Consider the following 16,225-nt stretch of genomic DNA (forward strand, 5'->3'; position numbering starts at 1 on the left):
TATGGAGGAGATCAAAACTCCAGACATCCAGAGGCCCCCAGAACACAAGAGACCAAGGAAGACCAACAGAGGGGCAGCCGCGCCACTGTTCCAGTAAGAGCTGAGGAGAGTCCCAGATGAGGGCTCACTCAGCAGCTGCGGAGCAGAAGCCAGGGGGAGTTGCAGTGACGCGCCCGTGTTTGTTTTTTTTAAGTGAAAAAACTAGAAATGCACAGATTGCACTTTTGATTGGCTGATTATGATTTTGTTTCATAAGTTTTTTCCACTTCAGATTGTCATATGAGACTGGCAGAGACTGACATCTAGCAGTTTGGAGGACCACATAATTTTACAAGCATAACCCTTTTTTCCCCTCGTGTGTGCTTTTCACTCGAGTGTTTCTCATAAAAAACAGAAACTATCTTTTGAAAGCAGTTTTCCTTCATTGGTTAAATTGATCCTTTGCCCAATAAATTGCAATCTTCCAGGTTTGTGTCAGCAGATTGGGTGGGGTCTTTTCCTTTCCAGCGTGACTATGCCCCAGTGCACAAAGCTAGGTCCATAAAGGCATGGTTGAATGAGCCTGGTGTAGAAGAACTTGACTGGCTCGCACAAAGCCCTGATCTCAACCCCATCAAACACCTCTGAGATGAACTAGAATTACTGCAAGCCAAGCACTTCCCCTCCAGCAGCTGTCTGATCTCACAAATGATCTGGATAAATGGGCTGAGATTCCCACAGATACACTCCAAAATCTTGCAGAAAACCTCCCCCGAAGAGTGGAAGCTATTAAAGCTCCAACGGTGGGACGGACTCCACATTAATGCCTATGGATTTAGAATGGAACGCCATCAAAGCTCATACTGATGTCAGTGTGTAGGTGGTCAAAAGCTTTTGCCCCTGTCCCTCGCCAAACAAATGCAGGTGCAACAGATTTACAGTTTATAAATAAACTAAGCAACTAATAGTGAACGAAAAAGATACTAGAATGTTGACTAGTGACCAACAGTCAGCTATGATGCTTTTTTTCTGCGACATGCAGTAATTAAACAACTTTTTTTGTATTTGAACACTGATATTTTTCTGATAAGACACCTAAAACATACATTCACAATTATTAATGGCATAACGTGTGGGTTATACAAAGCTGAACCTGCAAAGGGCAGAGGTAGTGAAGGTGGTTGAGTTTCTAACCATCCAAAGCCACTCAGTGCACTCACAGAGCAGTAAAGAAGACAGTGCAGACAGGGTGGAGTGAGTGGAGGGTGGATGCAGGGTTTGGAGATGGTGTCACTGCCAAAAAGACAAGAGGATGTGAGCCAGAGGTGACAGATGTTAAGAATTTCACTCTGAATTCTCATTATTAATTAATTAATAAAAATCATTAACCATCTAATCAGTGAATGAATGTTTTTAAAACTAACAATCAGCAGGAGCCACATTAAAACCCACTGTAATGTAACAGTCTGGTTATACCTAATAAGGGCGACAGCTAATTTAAGTTTGTAGTTTTCTAAATCTGCAGAATTGGTGTTTGGATGAAATGGTTAGATGACGACATTAAGAAAACTCAAGTGTTAATACTGGAGGCTACGCAATCAACCTGTTCTTACAGGCACTGTTTAAACAGGCTCTGCACTGGTTCATCCAATAAGCTCAAGATCTATTCCCAATAAAAAAGTTACAAGCAGTTCTCTTTTCACATTCTGTTTCTATACTCGTATTTTCTAATTCTGATTCTCTCTGCCTCTCCCTCCCTGAGTCCTTGGAGAAACAATTACTCAGTACCTCACTGAGGGTAGAACTGTTACACAAAACGTGAAAAAACAAAACAAAAAACCTGAACACTGAAGAACATTTTCCGGCGTTACCATCAAAATGATTTGGCAGCTGATTAGTGCATGGACTCAGCGGCGTGAGCTGCAAATGACTCGTGTCCTAAAATCACACCAGCGCTTATTAAAATGCAGAAACACTGGGCGCCTCTGGCTAATGGAAGAGCAGACGAGGAGCGTTCGTCTTCCAATCACTCTATTTTTCATCCCACTTCTTCGAGTTCATGTGAACTTTTCAAAAACATTTTTTCCAAGTTTTTATGCATGATTTAAAAAAAAAAAAGAAGCTTCTAAGCTTCTTGTGGACCTTGCAATCCCCCCTCCCTCCTTGGCACTTGATCACATCTGCCAAGCTGTCACACCATCATTAACAGCCATCATTAAAAGAGAAACCAAGTAGCTGCTCTTTACATGGACAAATACATAGAATTAACGGCTCTGTCATGGTTTTTAGCATGTGAAGACAGCTTGCTTTGAAATGTCGGCATGACCCCTCAGTACTCATCACTTTCTAAGATTTTTTTTTTTTTGCCTGGGGGATTGAACTGGCAATCCTCCAGCCACTGGTCCACTTGTATAACCCTCAAACTGCAAACACTCTGCACCCAATTTGCCCCAGTATGCTCTTCACTTTGTAAAGTTGTATCACTTTGGCTCACGTATTGAAAGTTCAGCTGCAGTTTACCAGTCTGTGTGAGCAGCGTGCAGACACAAACTGCAGGGCCCCTCTCTGGCCTTCTGAGACAGATCAAGCCCACAGATAAGTACTGAGAGCGATAAAGTGAGGGATGGAGGTGGAAAGGTAGATAAGAGGGGTATTCTCAAAGCTGGAGGGAGAAATGGTTTGGAAGGAAATGAATAGTTGGAGCTAGAACAAAAAGCACGATTCAGGAGCTACTTTAGAAACTTGGAAACTTCTTCAAAGTTCGCTGTGCAATTTCTTTCCCCGTGCTCAGTCCCCCGCCATCAATTTATTTATCCATTTTTTTTATCTAATCTCTGTACTTTAGACTGCCCACCCCCCTCCATCTACACATAGCCCCGCATTGCACTGCTCCCTCCACCTCCAATTTAATTCAAAATGCCCAATTTGAATTATGTTTATTAGAACTCTCGCAGTGGAAGCAAGGGTGAAATGAATGTGTTTCTGCCTTTCGAGCATCTATGTGTCTGTCTGTGCGTGCATGTTGTATGGCTGCAGGGAGGGTGCTTGTATATTTTAAGAAAAAACTTTGGAAATGTGCAGGCTGAATGCAAATGAGTCACCTCATAAATCACATTTTTTATATTTTGAGCTTCAGTGCTTTAACGGCTAGAAGGAGAAAGCGTTAAGCTGGGGGGAAGATTCAAAAACATAACCTTTGCAACAGCTTTTCATCATCAGAGGTGCTGGGATATCCACATCTGCTAACATCTTGTCCAAAAAATTCATAAAATGGTGTAATTCATTCCTAACTCCTCCTACATTTGAATATCCTCTGTGTTACTCTCCTCCCCTGGCCTTTGGGCATATGAAAGGGATGGAGAAAAAAATGAATGAAAGGGAGGGAGTAAAGGAAAAAAATGGGTGAATCGCATTCGTATTGCTATTTCCTGCATTTCCACGCTTATCTTCTCGCACATTAAAATAAAAGGTGCATGAGAACTGTGCGCTATTTTCTACATTAACTTTTGTTTTTTTTGGAGTTGCAAATTCTTTCTTTGACAAATCCACCGAGCAAAAAGGCGGCATCTAAAAGCGATGACGCATTAGTTTCAGTTGGCTGCATATTTCTTCGGGGTTGTAGTGAGTAATGCTCTTTTCACATCAAAGCATCGGTGCTGCCAAGTTATGCGCTTGTGCCGCCGAGTGAAGGCAGTGGTGGCATCATGGCCACCAGTGAGAAAAGTCAATTTAAAGTTCTATTTGGCCTCGCACCTGCTTAGGAGACGGTGCACGTGTCTGTGTTTGTGTATATTATTTTTGTGAGTGTGTGTGTATGTGTGTGTGTGCGCACGCATCTGTTAGTTTGGGTCTCGAGTTGAATCAAGTTGTAGCAGGAACATTGGGTTGATGGGGGACTGAGGCCTCCTCATCCATATTCAGTGTTTGCTAGGTTCTGCTTGACTTCTCACTCACACACACACACACATGCACGCGCACGCGCACACACACACGTGCATTTCGGTGCACACAAACACAGCAGGATATATGGGTTCTGTGTATCTCCTTCAGTCTAACCCCCCTTTTCACTTTTCTTTCCTTCCTTGAATCCCTTAATCCTTTGTGAATGAAAAACTTCCAAGCAACCAGTCACCAACTAATCTGAAGTTTGATGAATGGCCAAAATGTTTTGCAACAAATACAAATAGCAAGCACAGAAATCAAAGGACGTGATGACAACAATGAAATTTTTTTTTTTTTTTGAGCAGAGGGGGCTCTTTTTGTGTATATATAAATCTGTTGGGGGGAAAATGGTAAACAATATTTAATATCACTGATATTAAATCAAGTGATGCCGCTTGAGTTGGCATTAACTGAGGCAGAGGAATGGAAGTTCAAAAATGACTCGGTGGAGTCAGAACTTTTTACCACAGACATTGTGCTGGTGGGTTAACTGGAACAGGTTCCATGGACTTCCACCAAAAAAAAAAAGCTGGCACCACAAATTTGCTGGGCCCAAAGCTGATTTTAATAGACATGGGAGGCGCTGCCGCGAGAAATTCACTAATGACTGGCTGATGTACCAGACAGATTCTGTCTGCAATGATTTTCATATCAAGGAAATTACTTGTCAAACCTGTCAAAATGTGAGATCGCTCTCACAAGGCATCCAAGGCAAACTGGCTCCATGCTGGCACTGACAGCAGTAGCACAGGCTCTGTAATGGTAAAAACTAGCTAAAAACTCATCTGACCTCTGTAGCCATTTGTGGGCTTGAGCGTATTCGCCAAAAATACAATGAGTATAACATCTTTGTTTCTGCCAAATCAATCAATCTTTTTAAAAACAAAATCATGTTTTACAAAACTGAACAAAAGTTTCGGGCAACCCCTCATTTCTTTATATTTTTGCTCCAAGGACCAAGACTTTCTTGTAAATGTTTAAAGTGGTCTTGAGCAATAGTTGTCCAGGATTTCTGAGGATCTTTTAAAAATTTTCTTTAGACTTTGGCTGCTTTTTCATTCATTTTTAGTCCCATCCTTGTGCCCGACCACATTCAGAGGACTGTTTTGTTTTTTGATCTGATCTATGAATCACTCAAGCCTAAAAAGGCATCAAACCTAAGAGAACCGGTGTTGTGTCTACACTTAGACCACTTAACAAAGAATCATTTTAAAATTGTCTTTTGTCTTTGTTACTAGCAACCTGTCACAAAAACACATTTTCCTCTGGTTTCTTTAGTTACATCTACAAAGACAAATAATCATCAGTATGTTTGGGAAAGTTCAGGAGAGACGTAGCACAGTGAGTGCCTACAGCCATCTGTGACACATGTTCTGGGCTCTTTCATGAACAGTTTAGGTAATTAACACCAGTATTAACTTTGACAGCTATTTCTGATTTCGTTTTAGTCAACCAAATAACATGAATCAACTGTAGACTAAATCTACAGTTCACTCAATCAACTAAAATGTAACGTATAACAGTTGTTGTGTTTTTACCGGTGAGAGTTTCTCCACACACTTTACAAAGCTTTACACTTTATCCGGGAGCTTCCCCCTTCCTGTTTTTTGGCGGCAGATCAAATGTGCACATCTAACCATACTGCAGATTACTACCGATCAGTTCACTCACTTCCAAACTCATTTTAATGCAAAACTTATTTAGTTCTGATTAGTTCTCATTTTTATTTGCTGACAATGAGTTTCAATACATTTCAATCTATACATTTCAAAGTATTAAAAGCATTCCTGGATAGAAAAGGACACAGTTAAGCTCTATCAGTCTCCCCAGAGCCTGAACCTCAATATTAGCGAAGCAGTGTAGATCCTGTGGACAGAGAGCGGAACAAAAGGCAGGTGACGTCCAAAGAAGAGCTTTGAATGTCCGTTAAGAAGTCTGGAGAACTATTCCTGAAGACACCTTAAAGAAATGACAAGAAAGCTGCCTAAGAGATTTAGGGTTGTGTTGAAGAATAAAGGTGGTCATAACAAATACTGACTTTCAGCATTTGACAGTTTGCATACATTTTAATAAATCACCACCCATTTCCCATTTTCTGAGCAAAATATAAGCAACGAAGGGTGACTAGAAGTTTTTGCACTTGTACGTCTGCCAGTCACTGCTGCTGTTACTAACTCTGACACTGCAGTCAGAAGTATAATAGTACTAAAGTATAGAGCTGCAGTTCAGACTACAGGTGTTAGAGCTATTCTTGACACTACGGTACATCTACTACCATCACTGCTGCTAATGGAGCGAAGCCTGTAAGCAACGTTAGACAGACAACCCATTCTCCTCCAGTAATATCCCAAACACAGCCCTTCCATTTGATGATCCATTTAAGCAAACTCTTTCTGCCACCACTGGGAGTTCAGGCTGTGTTGCAGAATAAAGGTGGTCATACCAAATACTGACTTTTGAGTTTGTTAAAATGACAAACCGTGCAAACGCTTTTCTTATTATATGTTGTCAAAGGAGCTTGCAAAGAAAAGCGTCTGGACTTCTTTAAGTTGCTTGAAGACGTTTCACCTCTCATCCAAGAAGCTTCTTCAGTTCTAAGGTCAAATGGTGGAGAGTCCCAGATATAAACCTAGTGGGAGTAACCCCCCACAGAGGGACAAAAGGACCCCCTGATGATCCTCTAATCGCCTGAGCCAAGGTGTGAAACTGGGTGTGGGTCCCAATCAGCCAGAGTTTCGGGTGAGTTCATTGTGAAACCTGGCCCCACCTTATCATGCGAATTCCTGAGATCAGATGGCCCAGGATGTGAGTGGGCGTTAAGGTGTCTGGGAAGGGATCTCAAAACTGGATTATAGATGGCAGAGAGTTGGTGTCGTAAACCACCGCCTCTGTTCAAAGATGGTCGCTCACAGTGGACATAGATGGCTTCTTTCACTCCTCTTTCAAACCATCTGTCCTCTCTGTCCAAAATGTGAACATTGGCATCCTCGAAAGAGTGTCCTTTGTCCTTAAGATGCAGATGGACTGCTGAGTCTTGTCCTGTGGAGGTGGCTCTTCTGTGTTGTGCCATGCGCTTGTGAAGTGGCTGTTTGGTCTCTCCAATGTAGAGGTCTGGGCATTCCTCGCTGCACTGTACAGCATACACCACATTGTTAAGTTTGTGTTTTGGCGTTTTGTCTTTCGGGTGAACCAGTTTTTGTCTGAGCGTGTTGCTGGGTCTGAAATGCACCGGGATGTCATGCTTGGAAAAAATTTTCCTGAGTTTCTCTGATACACCAGCTACATAGGGGATGACAATGTTGTTGCGTCTGTCCTTCGGCTCAAGACTTTTGCACATTGCTGTGCAGCGATAAATCTGTGTAGTACTATTTTGTGTACGTACGTCTTTGTATTTCTTGTTATTATCCCCTGTTTAAATATGCACTGTGATGTGTACTCTATGTATGTTGTCAAAATTGTGCAGGCTAAGTGCATCAAAGTGATTTTAAAAATTAATGAGGGGGATTAAAGCATCTACATCTTAAAGCTCAACATTGTGTAGATGATGCAGAAATCTGCTCTCATTCTCTCTGACCCTCTCTGTCTCAGCCGTACACACACACACACACACACACACACACACACACACACACACACACACACACACAGGACATGATAAAAGTCACTTGAAATACAGAAGCTGGCCCTGGGCTGCATGAATAATGCAGCAGACTGGCACTCTCATAAACTTTATACCTCCTATTGCTCACACACACTCACCTCCCATAGCCAACACACTCCTCACACATCTCATTAAGTCCTGCTGTTGGACTGTTGAGCGACCTGATGAGATTCCTGCCGTTTTTGACAAACACATTGCCATGCATGTGCTCTTGCTTATATATAATGTAGATTACTTCAAAAGCACTTCTTCTTGCAATAAAAGTTAGGGGTTGAGTGTTGGAACAGATGGTAGCTGGGGACAGATGTTGAACTTTATCTTTAGAGAAGTTTTTAGTGGCCAGCTTGCATGATTCAGCAGCAAGATAAGAAAGTAAGTGTGTGTTGATAAAAAGTTTTCTTTTGTGTGTGTGTGTGTATAGTCTTTGTATTTCTTTTACTGTGAAGACACTTGGTAAGCACAAGAGCTTGTAAAGCACAGGCGGTGAAGTTTACTATATACTGCCATGAAGCAAAGTACAGTTTTTAGAAGGATTTTTTTTTGTTGTTGCCAAGTTCTTCCTCTGTGTTTTGTCCCTCTTCTGATGTGAGTAGGAAGCTACCATGGCGAGATCATAGTGTGGAACAGCAGCACAGAAAAAGCTTTGAGGAAACTCCGGCCACATGACGAAGGGGAAGACTGCAAGAAGCAGCAAGGTGCCACTTTCAACGACAGCAGCTGCAAACACATTCAAACCGTCGTTTCTGTAATTATTATTAGACGTTAATTCTTCCAAAAATCTTTAAAACAAGGAGAAATTAAGTTAATTTTTTTGCCTGTTTCTGTTTGCTTTTTCTTCTGTTCCTCATTCTCAACTCTGACACTGTGGGTCGTTTCCCCACTTCTCACTTCTCAACGTGCTTTTGAATGACAGAGGACTCTGAGAGCTGCGATGCCATCACCAGACTGTTCTTCATTCCAGGACGCACATCTGTAACAACTGCAGGTATAGATTGTGGACTCTTTAAAGTGTTATTTAAAGTAAGTCCTAAAAGATGTGGGAGGCTGTATGTTTGTGTAACGCTGTGGGGCAGCCTCAGCTCAGTATTAAATGTCAGCTGAGAGAGAGTGGAGAGAAAACTATTTTCACCCAAACAAATTCCGTATTTTGACTTTTCTAACTTTTCTCCTAACAATAAAGCCATCGCATTTGCAAATCAGCTAATTTCACCTTCTTGCTGTGAGCCTCTTTAAGCATGCTTGCTGTAAAAGTGTTGTAGTTTGACGTGCCTGCAAAACCAAGAGCGGAAGCTGATGCAAACAATGAAGTAACTTTAAAGGCGTTCTACATTTTAAAATGCCAGATCTGCTGAATATATAGCCTTGCATTTATTATTTTTTTTTATTTTTTTAAGGATGTTTTACACAGATTGTGTGTCTGGTGTTTACATATTTCAAATACAGTAAGGCTGTGTGGAAATACTGTACAGCATTTGCACATCACTGATCCTTTGATGTAGCAAGTTTTCGATATTTGTAACTACTTTCCTGCCAAAGTTTACTTTCCTGTATTTATTTAAAAAATTCCCTGGTCCCTTGACTTTTTAAATCCATTTAGATTTATTCTTGCTGTTAAGTAGCTGCTGCTGCTTTGAGCTGTAGCTGTTAGGTGCTTTAAAAACAAAAAAAACATGATCGGCCTCTGTGCCTGCTGCTGCTGCTCGGGTTTGCTGTAGCAATGAGGTATGTGGCTCTGTTGATGATGTTAGTGGAGCAGTTTTTTCTATGGGTTGCCAGATCCAGGGAGAACTAAACAAAGGAAGCCCTGGCCATGTTTATTGTTGACCAAAAAAATCTCATTGTCAGTCAGAACTTGTACAGATTTCTTACTAATTCGACTATTTCAGTGCTTAATGAAATATGTTGCTGATCTTTTTTCTTTTTTCTTTTTTCAGTATCGTGGATGTTTGAGATTCCCTCTTAGCAACAATATGAGCATTTTTAATCCATAATTGATTTTGATTACATTTTAGACCACATGGGTACACTCTAACTGACTTATTGTAACTCTGTTTGACTTTCTCCTATTGGTACTTGTGGTGTTGCTACCACAGCATGCGTTTTCTTTTTCAAATCTAGTCCAAACACACGTCTAAAATAACCGATGCCTCTGGTTATTGCAGCCATTTCTATTTCTGCATTTTCATCAGGCGCTGCAGATTTGGTGTCCTGCGGGGGTTCAGGTACGGTCAGGCTCTGGAGCACCCAGCACGCCCGTCTGGTAGGACAGTTCACAGCCCACGAAGGGGACCTGGGATCTATTGTAATAGCTGTCAGTCCCTGTGGAGAATATTTAACCACAGCTGACAGGGAAGGGACAGTCAAGATATGGGACGTGAAGGTGGGTTTGTGCACAATTTTGTATATTGTGGTGTTAAAAAAAAAAGGAGTAAAAAAGAGAAAATGACGGAAACTGATGAAAACAGAGCCCGAGGGTGGGACAGAGATCAAGAGGCAGACTTTAATAGACAGTGAAGAAAGAGTGGACCCTGAATATTTCCATTAAATCAAAGCGTGTTGTTCACTCTGAAAATGACAGCCCTGCCTGTCATTGTGATGTCTCAGCAGCTTGCTGGAGTACAGTGAAGACAGTCAATCATTTAGAAAATCTCCCCTGATGGATTAGTGGAGAGAGGTAATGCCTCCATCCTCTTTATTTTTTTTTTAAATATTATTTTAAAGCAGTAGAGGCCATTAGAAATGGATGAGATTTGTAATTGATTCCTTTTTTAAACAAAAGATATTGTTTTTGTAGACCACCTCGATTAGAAGAGGAGTGATGAGGAGTCATCATATCATCAGTAATGTCATCCACGTCCACTGAGATTCAGTTCATCACACGAGAATGTCCCACGCGTTTGGTCACTGAAGAGTTTTCATACCTCAGAGAGGCCTTTCGACTTTTTGACTCTTGTTATGAAGACTTGGATCGTGCCGTCAGTATGAAGCATAGCTGCATCACTGTCATGCTCATAATCACAGTAAAAGAACACCCTCTCGGGTATTATTGCCACAATATTCAGAGCTCAACTCTCTGTCACAGTTTATAAGGGGATGAATTCAGATGGGTACATCTCAATTGGCTTCCAGTTTAATTTATGGAGATTTATGTATATATAGTTGAAGCTGGGCAATCTCAGTGCTCTGGTGGAAATTCTGTCCCTTCGGCTAGTTTTGAGCGCACCTCAGAATCAGCTGGATAACTAACATGATTGCACAGTACAGAGTTGTGCACCCAGACATTTCTCAGGTCAGTCGCAGGTGTCACCTTAAAATGATGTGCAACTTAGTTAAATAAGTTTAAAGTATTTAAAGTAACTGAAAATAAATGTTTTGTGCTTAAATTGTAACTCTTAACACTGAACTTAAATCTTGTAGTTATTAGGTACCCTCAGTGTTATCTTATTGTAACACATGAAACTCCTCCTATCTGAAAAGGTTCTATAAATAATAATGTAATTATAATGTTGCCAAGCAACCACCTAAGAATGGATAAAATGATCCATTTGTAGCCTTTATGCAATATCATCACTTTATAAAAGCATTTCATTTCAGTTTCAACAGACCAAATATAAATGATTAAAATACCAAACTATGATTCACCAGGTGTATAAACTGTAACTTATAAGTTACAGTTAACAGGTTATAAGTTTAGAGGTTTTATTTACTCTGCAAAACTAACAAGCCAAAGCAGTAAATGTCAGACATTGATTAAAAATGTACTTCATCTGCTTTAAGATGCCAATAGAGGCATTCATGGCCAGCTAGGTTACTACCAACCTTGGAAATGCTAACTGGGCCAAAGAGGACATCATTAGCTAATATGATTTTGTGGGTTATACAGGTTATCATGGAAAAGTCACCTTTTACAGTGGGATCTCACTTTCATTGTACACTCCAGCTGCGGCAGCTCTGTCATTAAAAAGTTTACTCTTCAGGAGCCCCAGCTAAACATAGCCCTAAGTCTTTCTTTGAAAAAAGCATTCATCTCACTCTGTTATCTATGTTAAGCAAAAATATTCACAACACAAATCATCTCCAAAAAGTCGGATCTTTCCAGAATTTTACTGCACTGTAATATTAGCACTAACTAGCTTTTCTGCAGTGCAATATCAAGGATCTTCCTTTATTTCAGGCTTCTACATAAATCATCAGCTCGTGAGGTTTCATTCCATAGAATGCACAACACACTTCTCGCTCAGTCTTTTGGCATACCATAATCACCTATTATGTACTACATACAGTTTTATATGAATTAAGTACCTCAGTCTTTTAGTCATTTTTTATGTCTGCCTGCAAAATCTATGGTCACCAATAAAACACACAAGAAGTGGTAATGAGAGTGGTAAATCTGCCACTGTTGCCATTGTAACCTGCTGTGTGATTTGAGAAAACAGAAAGCTTAGCAACGGTAACTATGGGTGGCAAAGCTCAGCGGTTGTGTAATGATCTGTTCCTCTGTCCCTCAGTATTATTGCCTCACACCAGGTGAAGGAGTCAACAAAGAACTCCCAAAACTGCTATCTAGTTTCCATCCACACCTCGACCACGTGACTCACCTGGAGATGTGTTTACATGGCGATAAGCTCCTCCTCCTCTCGGCATCGTCAGACTGCAGTCTGGCTCTCAGTTACCTGCCTGGAGAGACCGTCGGTTTTTTCGGACAGGTAAACAAATGCACACAAGTGCAGCGTCTTGGGTTACGCAACACAACCTGCAAGTGTGTAATAAAGAGCTGGTCGGATGAAGATATTGTTCGGTGACACAGTGGCAGGCTAACGGCCTTATATCCTCACACTTGAAATGTAGAGATGTTCAGAAGGGCTCTGATAAAGCCTAACCTCCCTCTCTGCAGCATGCTGGTGGTTGTTAGCTTCCAGTTGACAAAATGAATGTGAAACCTACCATCAAGCCATGGTTAGGCGTGTGTGTGTCAAAAGAGACTCATGTGAAGTTAGCCTGCGGCGGTGTCTGCTGAGTGTTGCTTCATTTGAGTTTGCCTCAGGCCCACACACTCATTCAGTCGCACACACATTCACACAAATTCACTCCTATGATTTCATAAGAATACAAAGAACTGCACAGATGCATGAAAGCTAATACATTTACAGGCTCTCTACATTAAATTTCATGGTATGGAAATACGCTGCTTTCCCTAATATAATGTTTTTGAGGCAATAGAAAAAATTCAGTGCATAGTTCGTGTTGCTTTTTATACTTTAAGAAGTATTGTGCTACATTTTATTAATTCACGAAGCCTCATTAGATAACATTGTTCAGTATTTCTCAGGTTCTGCAAACAATACATATAATTTTACAGCCATGAGAAAATACAGACAATAACACAATTAATAATAATCCTGCAAACTCTAGTGTCAAAATCCAGAATACTCTTATCAATTCAGTGGAAAATTCTTGGGGCTGCAAGGTCATCTTGCAACACAACACACTCGAATATTCTGCTCATCAGTGCTGTGCATGATCTGTAGAGTGATCCTTGGTGTTTGGAGAGACCTGGAACGCAACAGGAAACGGAGCAGGACCAGAGTGACCGAGAAAGGCAAGAAAACACCGGACTAGAGATCACCTCTGGCAAGCAGCGAGACTAATGTTAACCAAGGACACGACTCTCCTGCAGAGCGAGGACAACTGGGGATAAAGGATCAGAAAAAGGCCAAAAGAGACAAAAGAGAAACTAAAGTGGTTGCAAGAGGAACTTTATTTAGCTGATTTGAGTTCTACATGATTACAGTTGTTTTATTCCTGGACTGAATAAGTACTTGAAAGAATGAATAGTTTGCTTACTTTAAAAAAATACACTGTAATGGTTTCGCTAAAGAAACTACAACATGTGTGCCAAATGAGTAGAAGAAAAATAAAAACACTACTGAATTGTAGCGTTTGGACATTTTATTTTTATCCCTTAGGATTGTGTAGTGTGTGACAGTAAGTCGTCATGAATGCGTTTCATATCTGCAAAGAATGAAAACATTTAAATTGCTCCCAGTTCTGTGATTTTTCTCACCAATAATGCTTAGAAAAAGATACTTCGTGAGATTACAGTAATTATTTTTTTGAGGTTGTTCTGTGTTCTAATACAAAAGTGAGTAAGAGTCGAGACAGCATTTACTGGTGTTCTCAGAGTCACTCTTCCAGTCATTGCCAATGCAGATTTTTAGGCTTTATGTATTTGACACCATACTTTGATTTTGCTGTTGTTCTGTGCCTTGTAATCAAAAGTTCATGCCACTAATGCAGATGGGACTGACCTGGGGATGACTGCTTGTGTGAAATCAGAAAATCCATCCATCAGTCCATGCATCGATAACTGATGATGTAACCGGTGAACTAAACCTTAAAGAGGCTGCTGAGTGGATGCGTTTTGTTGTTTTTTTTGCCTCATTTTGCAGTGCATCTGACTGTATATTAATCATGTTCGTGTGTACAGTTTTTCACCCAGAAGCAGGCAGTTCATTAGTAACTGGCAGTAAACAAGGATAGAAGAGATGGCTCCCATCCTTTGCCTGACTGGCCTTTCTCTGGGGCACTTGTTCTTCTACAGCTTTTTACTTCTTTGTTCCAGAGTTTTGGAAAATTTTGCAGGGCAGCACAGCACATAGTACTGTCACTTCACAACAAGAAGGGGCCTTTCTGAGTGGAGTTGTGCATTGCATTGGCCTATGACAAGCCCCCCAACCCTGAACTGGATAAGTGGAAGAGGATGGGTGGAAAGAAAGAAGAAATTAATTGTGCAGTTTTTTTGTTGTGGATGTATCTTGCACCTTAAAGCCTTTGCACGACCACCAGACTGAAGGCCTGTGTGCTTGAGATGCAGGCGCATAACAGAACAGAACCAGTCTTTAAGCTTGTTTTAAGGTAAATGCTCATCCCACATTGCTTTATTACTGAAGGTCAATCACCAGCAGACAGTCCAGACTCCGGGTACCTAAATATCCCTCTAATGAAATTACCATGCTGTCATATGTGAATCAGTGGTATCCTTTGCTCTCTGGTATGTGCTTTAGTAGCTTGCACTGAAGTAGAGAAAATTAAACCTGGGACATTGCCCACTCTGTGCCAGCTGTTATTTCACCCATCATCGAATCTCATTGACTTCCATTGCTCTCTGGCTGCCATGAAATACTTCCTGTGTGGACGCACCTTAAGAATCCTTTAGATGCTGCTCTTTAAGTCACAAAATAGCATCAGCAGGTAACAGTGTGTCTGACCAAAAGTATAAGGCTCTGTTAAAGCCATGGTTAGTACAATTTATATGGTTTCTGTGAATCAATCCATCCACCCATTCATCTTCTTCCACTTATCCAATTTAGGTAGCCTATCACGGCTGTCATTGAGTGAGAGGAGGCATACACCCTGGACAGGTCACCAGTCTGTAACCGGGCTAACACAAAGAGACAGACAACCATTTACACCGATTCACATCAATTTACAGCAACCAGTTAACCTAAAAAGCTTTGGCCTTTGGACTGCAGGAGAAAGCTGGAGTACGCGGAGAGAACCCACAAAGGCGCAGGGAGACAGAGAGGCCTCAGGCGGCTGGTGGATTAAAACCCAGGTGCTGTGAGGTGACTATTGTTGAGAGTTTATTAGAGGTCAGCTGAAGCAGTTTCACAGGGACATGTGTAATATTTAGATCTAATGAGAGAATGAAACCGATTACAATGTTTTTAATTCTTATAAGTTCGCAATTGATAATTTTATGACCAAGAGAATGTAAGCAATCAGAGGAATGATATATTATTAATCCACAGTGGAATAGTTTCTGCAGGATAATTAAAAGGTGGAGATGAGAGAATTTAAGGGTCTGCCTAAGCTCAAGGGCAAGTCAAATGACAAAGGACGCCACATTTTAAAAGGATGAGAACGCCCCCCCCTCAAAAACCAAAAAACTTGAAAAGTGTGAAACTGTAGGAAAAGTGTCCAGTATGACTCTACAGGGGGAATCAATACTTGCCGTGTGAAGCTGCGTGTTTGTGAGAAAGTGTGTGTGTGTGTGTGTACAGTACTGAGCTCATCAGAAAAGTTTGTGTGGTTGATTTGGCGGAAGAGCCAATTGGCAAGTCTTAACTGGGCTACCATCCAGCTACTGGGCATGAGGTGAGGAGAGGGAATGGCTTCACTCCATCACCAGCTGAGTGTGTGCGTGTGTGCGCGTGACTAAATAGCCTCAGTCCATCAGAGAACCCATTCAGCAGTGAGCGAGCGTGTCAGGTCTGTTCCGCTCACTCCATCACCGCGTGCATGTGTGTGTTTGTGAGCAATACAGGAGTCATGGATATTGATGGAGTTGGGCGCTCAGTCTAATCTTTGCAGCAACACAAAGTACTCAGGTATCCACAGGAGAAATAAAACACGGTGCCCCCACCGACACACACTCAAGGAGGAAAGTGCAGGATTTATTCTTTGACTTTTACGAAGCCATAAAGATCACTTGAAATTATAACAAACTGGATTAAAAGAGTCAATATTCGGAGCCAGTCTAATAGCCAAACCAGGCTGTGAAATTTCAGTGTCGTTAAATTTAGTACCAACTTCGCAAACGTCCACGCGCGGGCAAACATGTGCACACGCGCCGTACACACA

General features: G+C 41.3%; 1 protein-coding gene across 1 annotated transcript in view; it reads left to right on the forward strand.

Moving 5' to 3' along the window:
* The window catches only part of LOC102297361 (WD repeat-containing protein 49), a 40,287-nt gene extending 26,799 nt beyond the window's left edge, over positions 1-13,488 (forward strand). Inside the window, exons 14-18 of the mRNA XM_042219792.1 lie at positions 8,176-8,277; positions 8,496-8,567; positions 9,772-9,962; positions 12,091-12,288; positions 13,111-13,488. Coding sequence (XP_042075726.1) covers positions 8,176-8,277; positions 8,496-8,567; positions 9,772-9,962; positions 12,091-12,288; positions 13,111-13,230 — 683 coding nt within the window. The 3' untranslated portion in view covers positions 13,231-13,488. The remainder of the gene's footprint in view (positions 1-8,175; positions 8,278-8,495; positions 8,568-9,771; positions 9,963-12,090; positions 12,289-13,110) is intronic.
* Positions 13,489-16,225: the final 2,737 nt, after the last annotated feature.

This window comes from Haplochromis burtoni, unplaced genomic scaffold (assembly GCF_018398535.1).
Source record: "Haplochromis burtoni strain Fernald_Lab_line unplaced genomic scaffold, NCSU_Asbu1 Contig_38, whole genome shotgun sequence".
Taxonomy (NCBI): Eukaryota; Metazoa; Chordata; class Actinopteri; order Cichliformes; family Cichlidae; genus Haplochromis; species Haplochromis burtoni.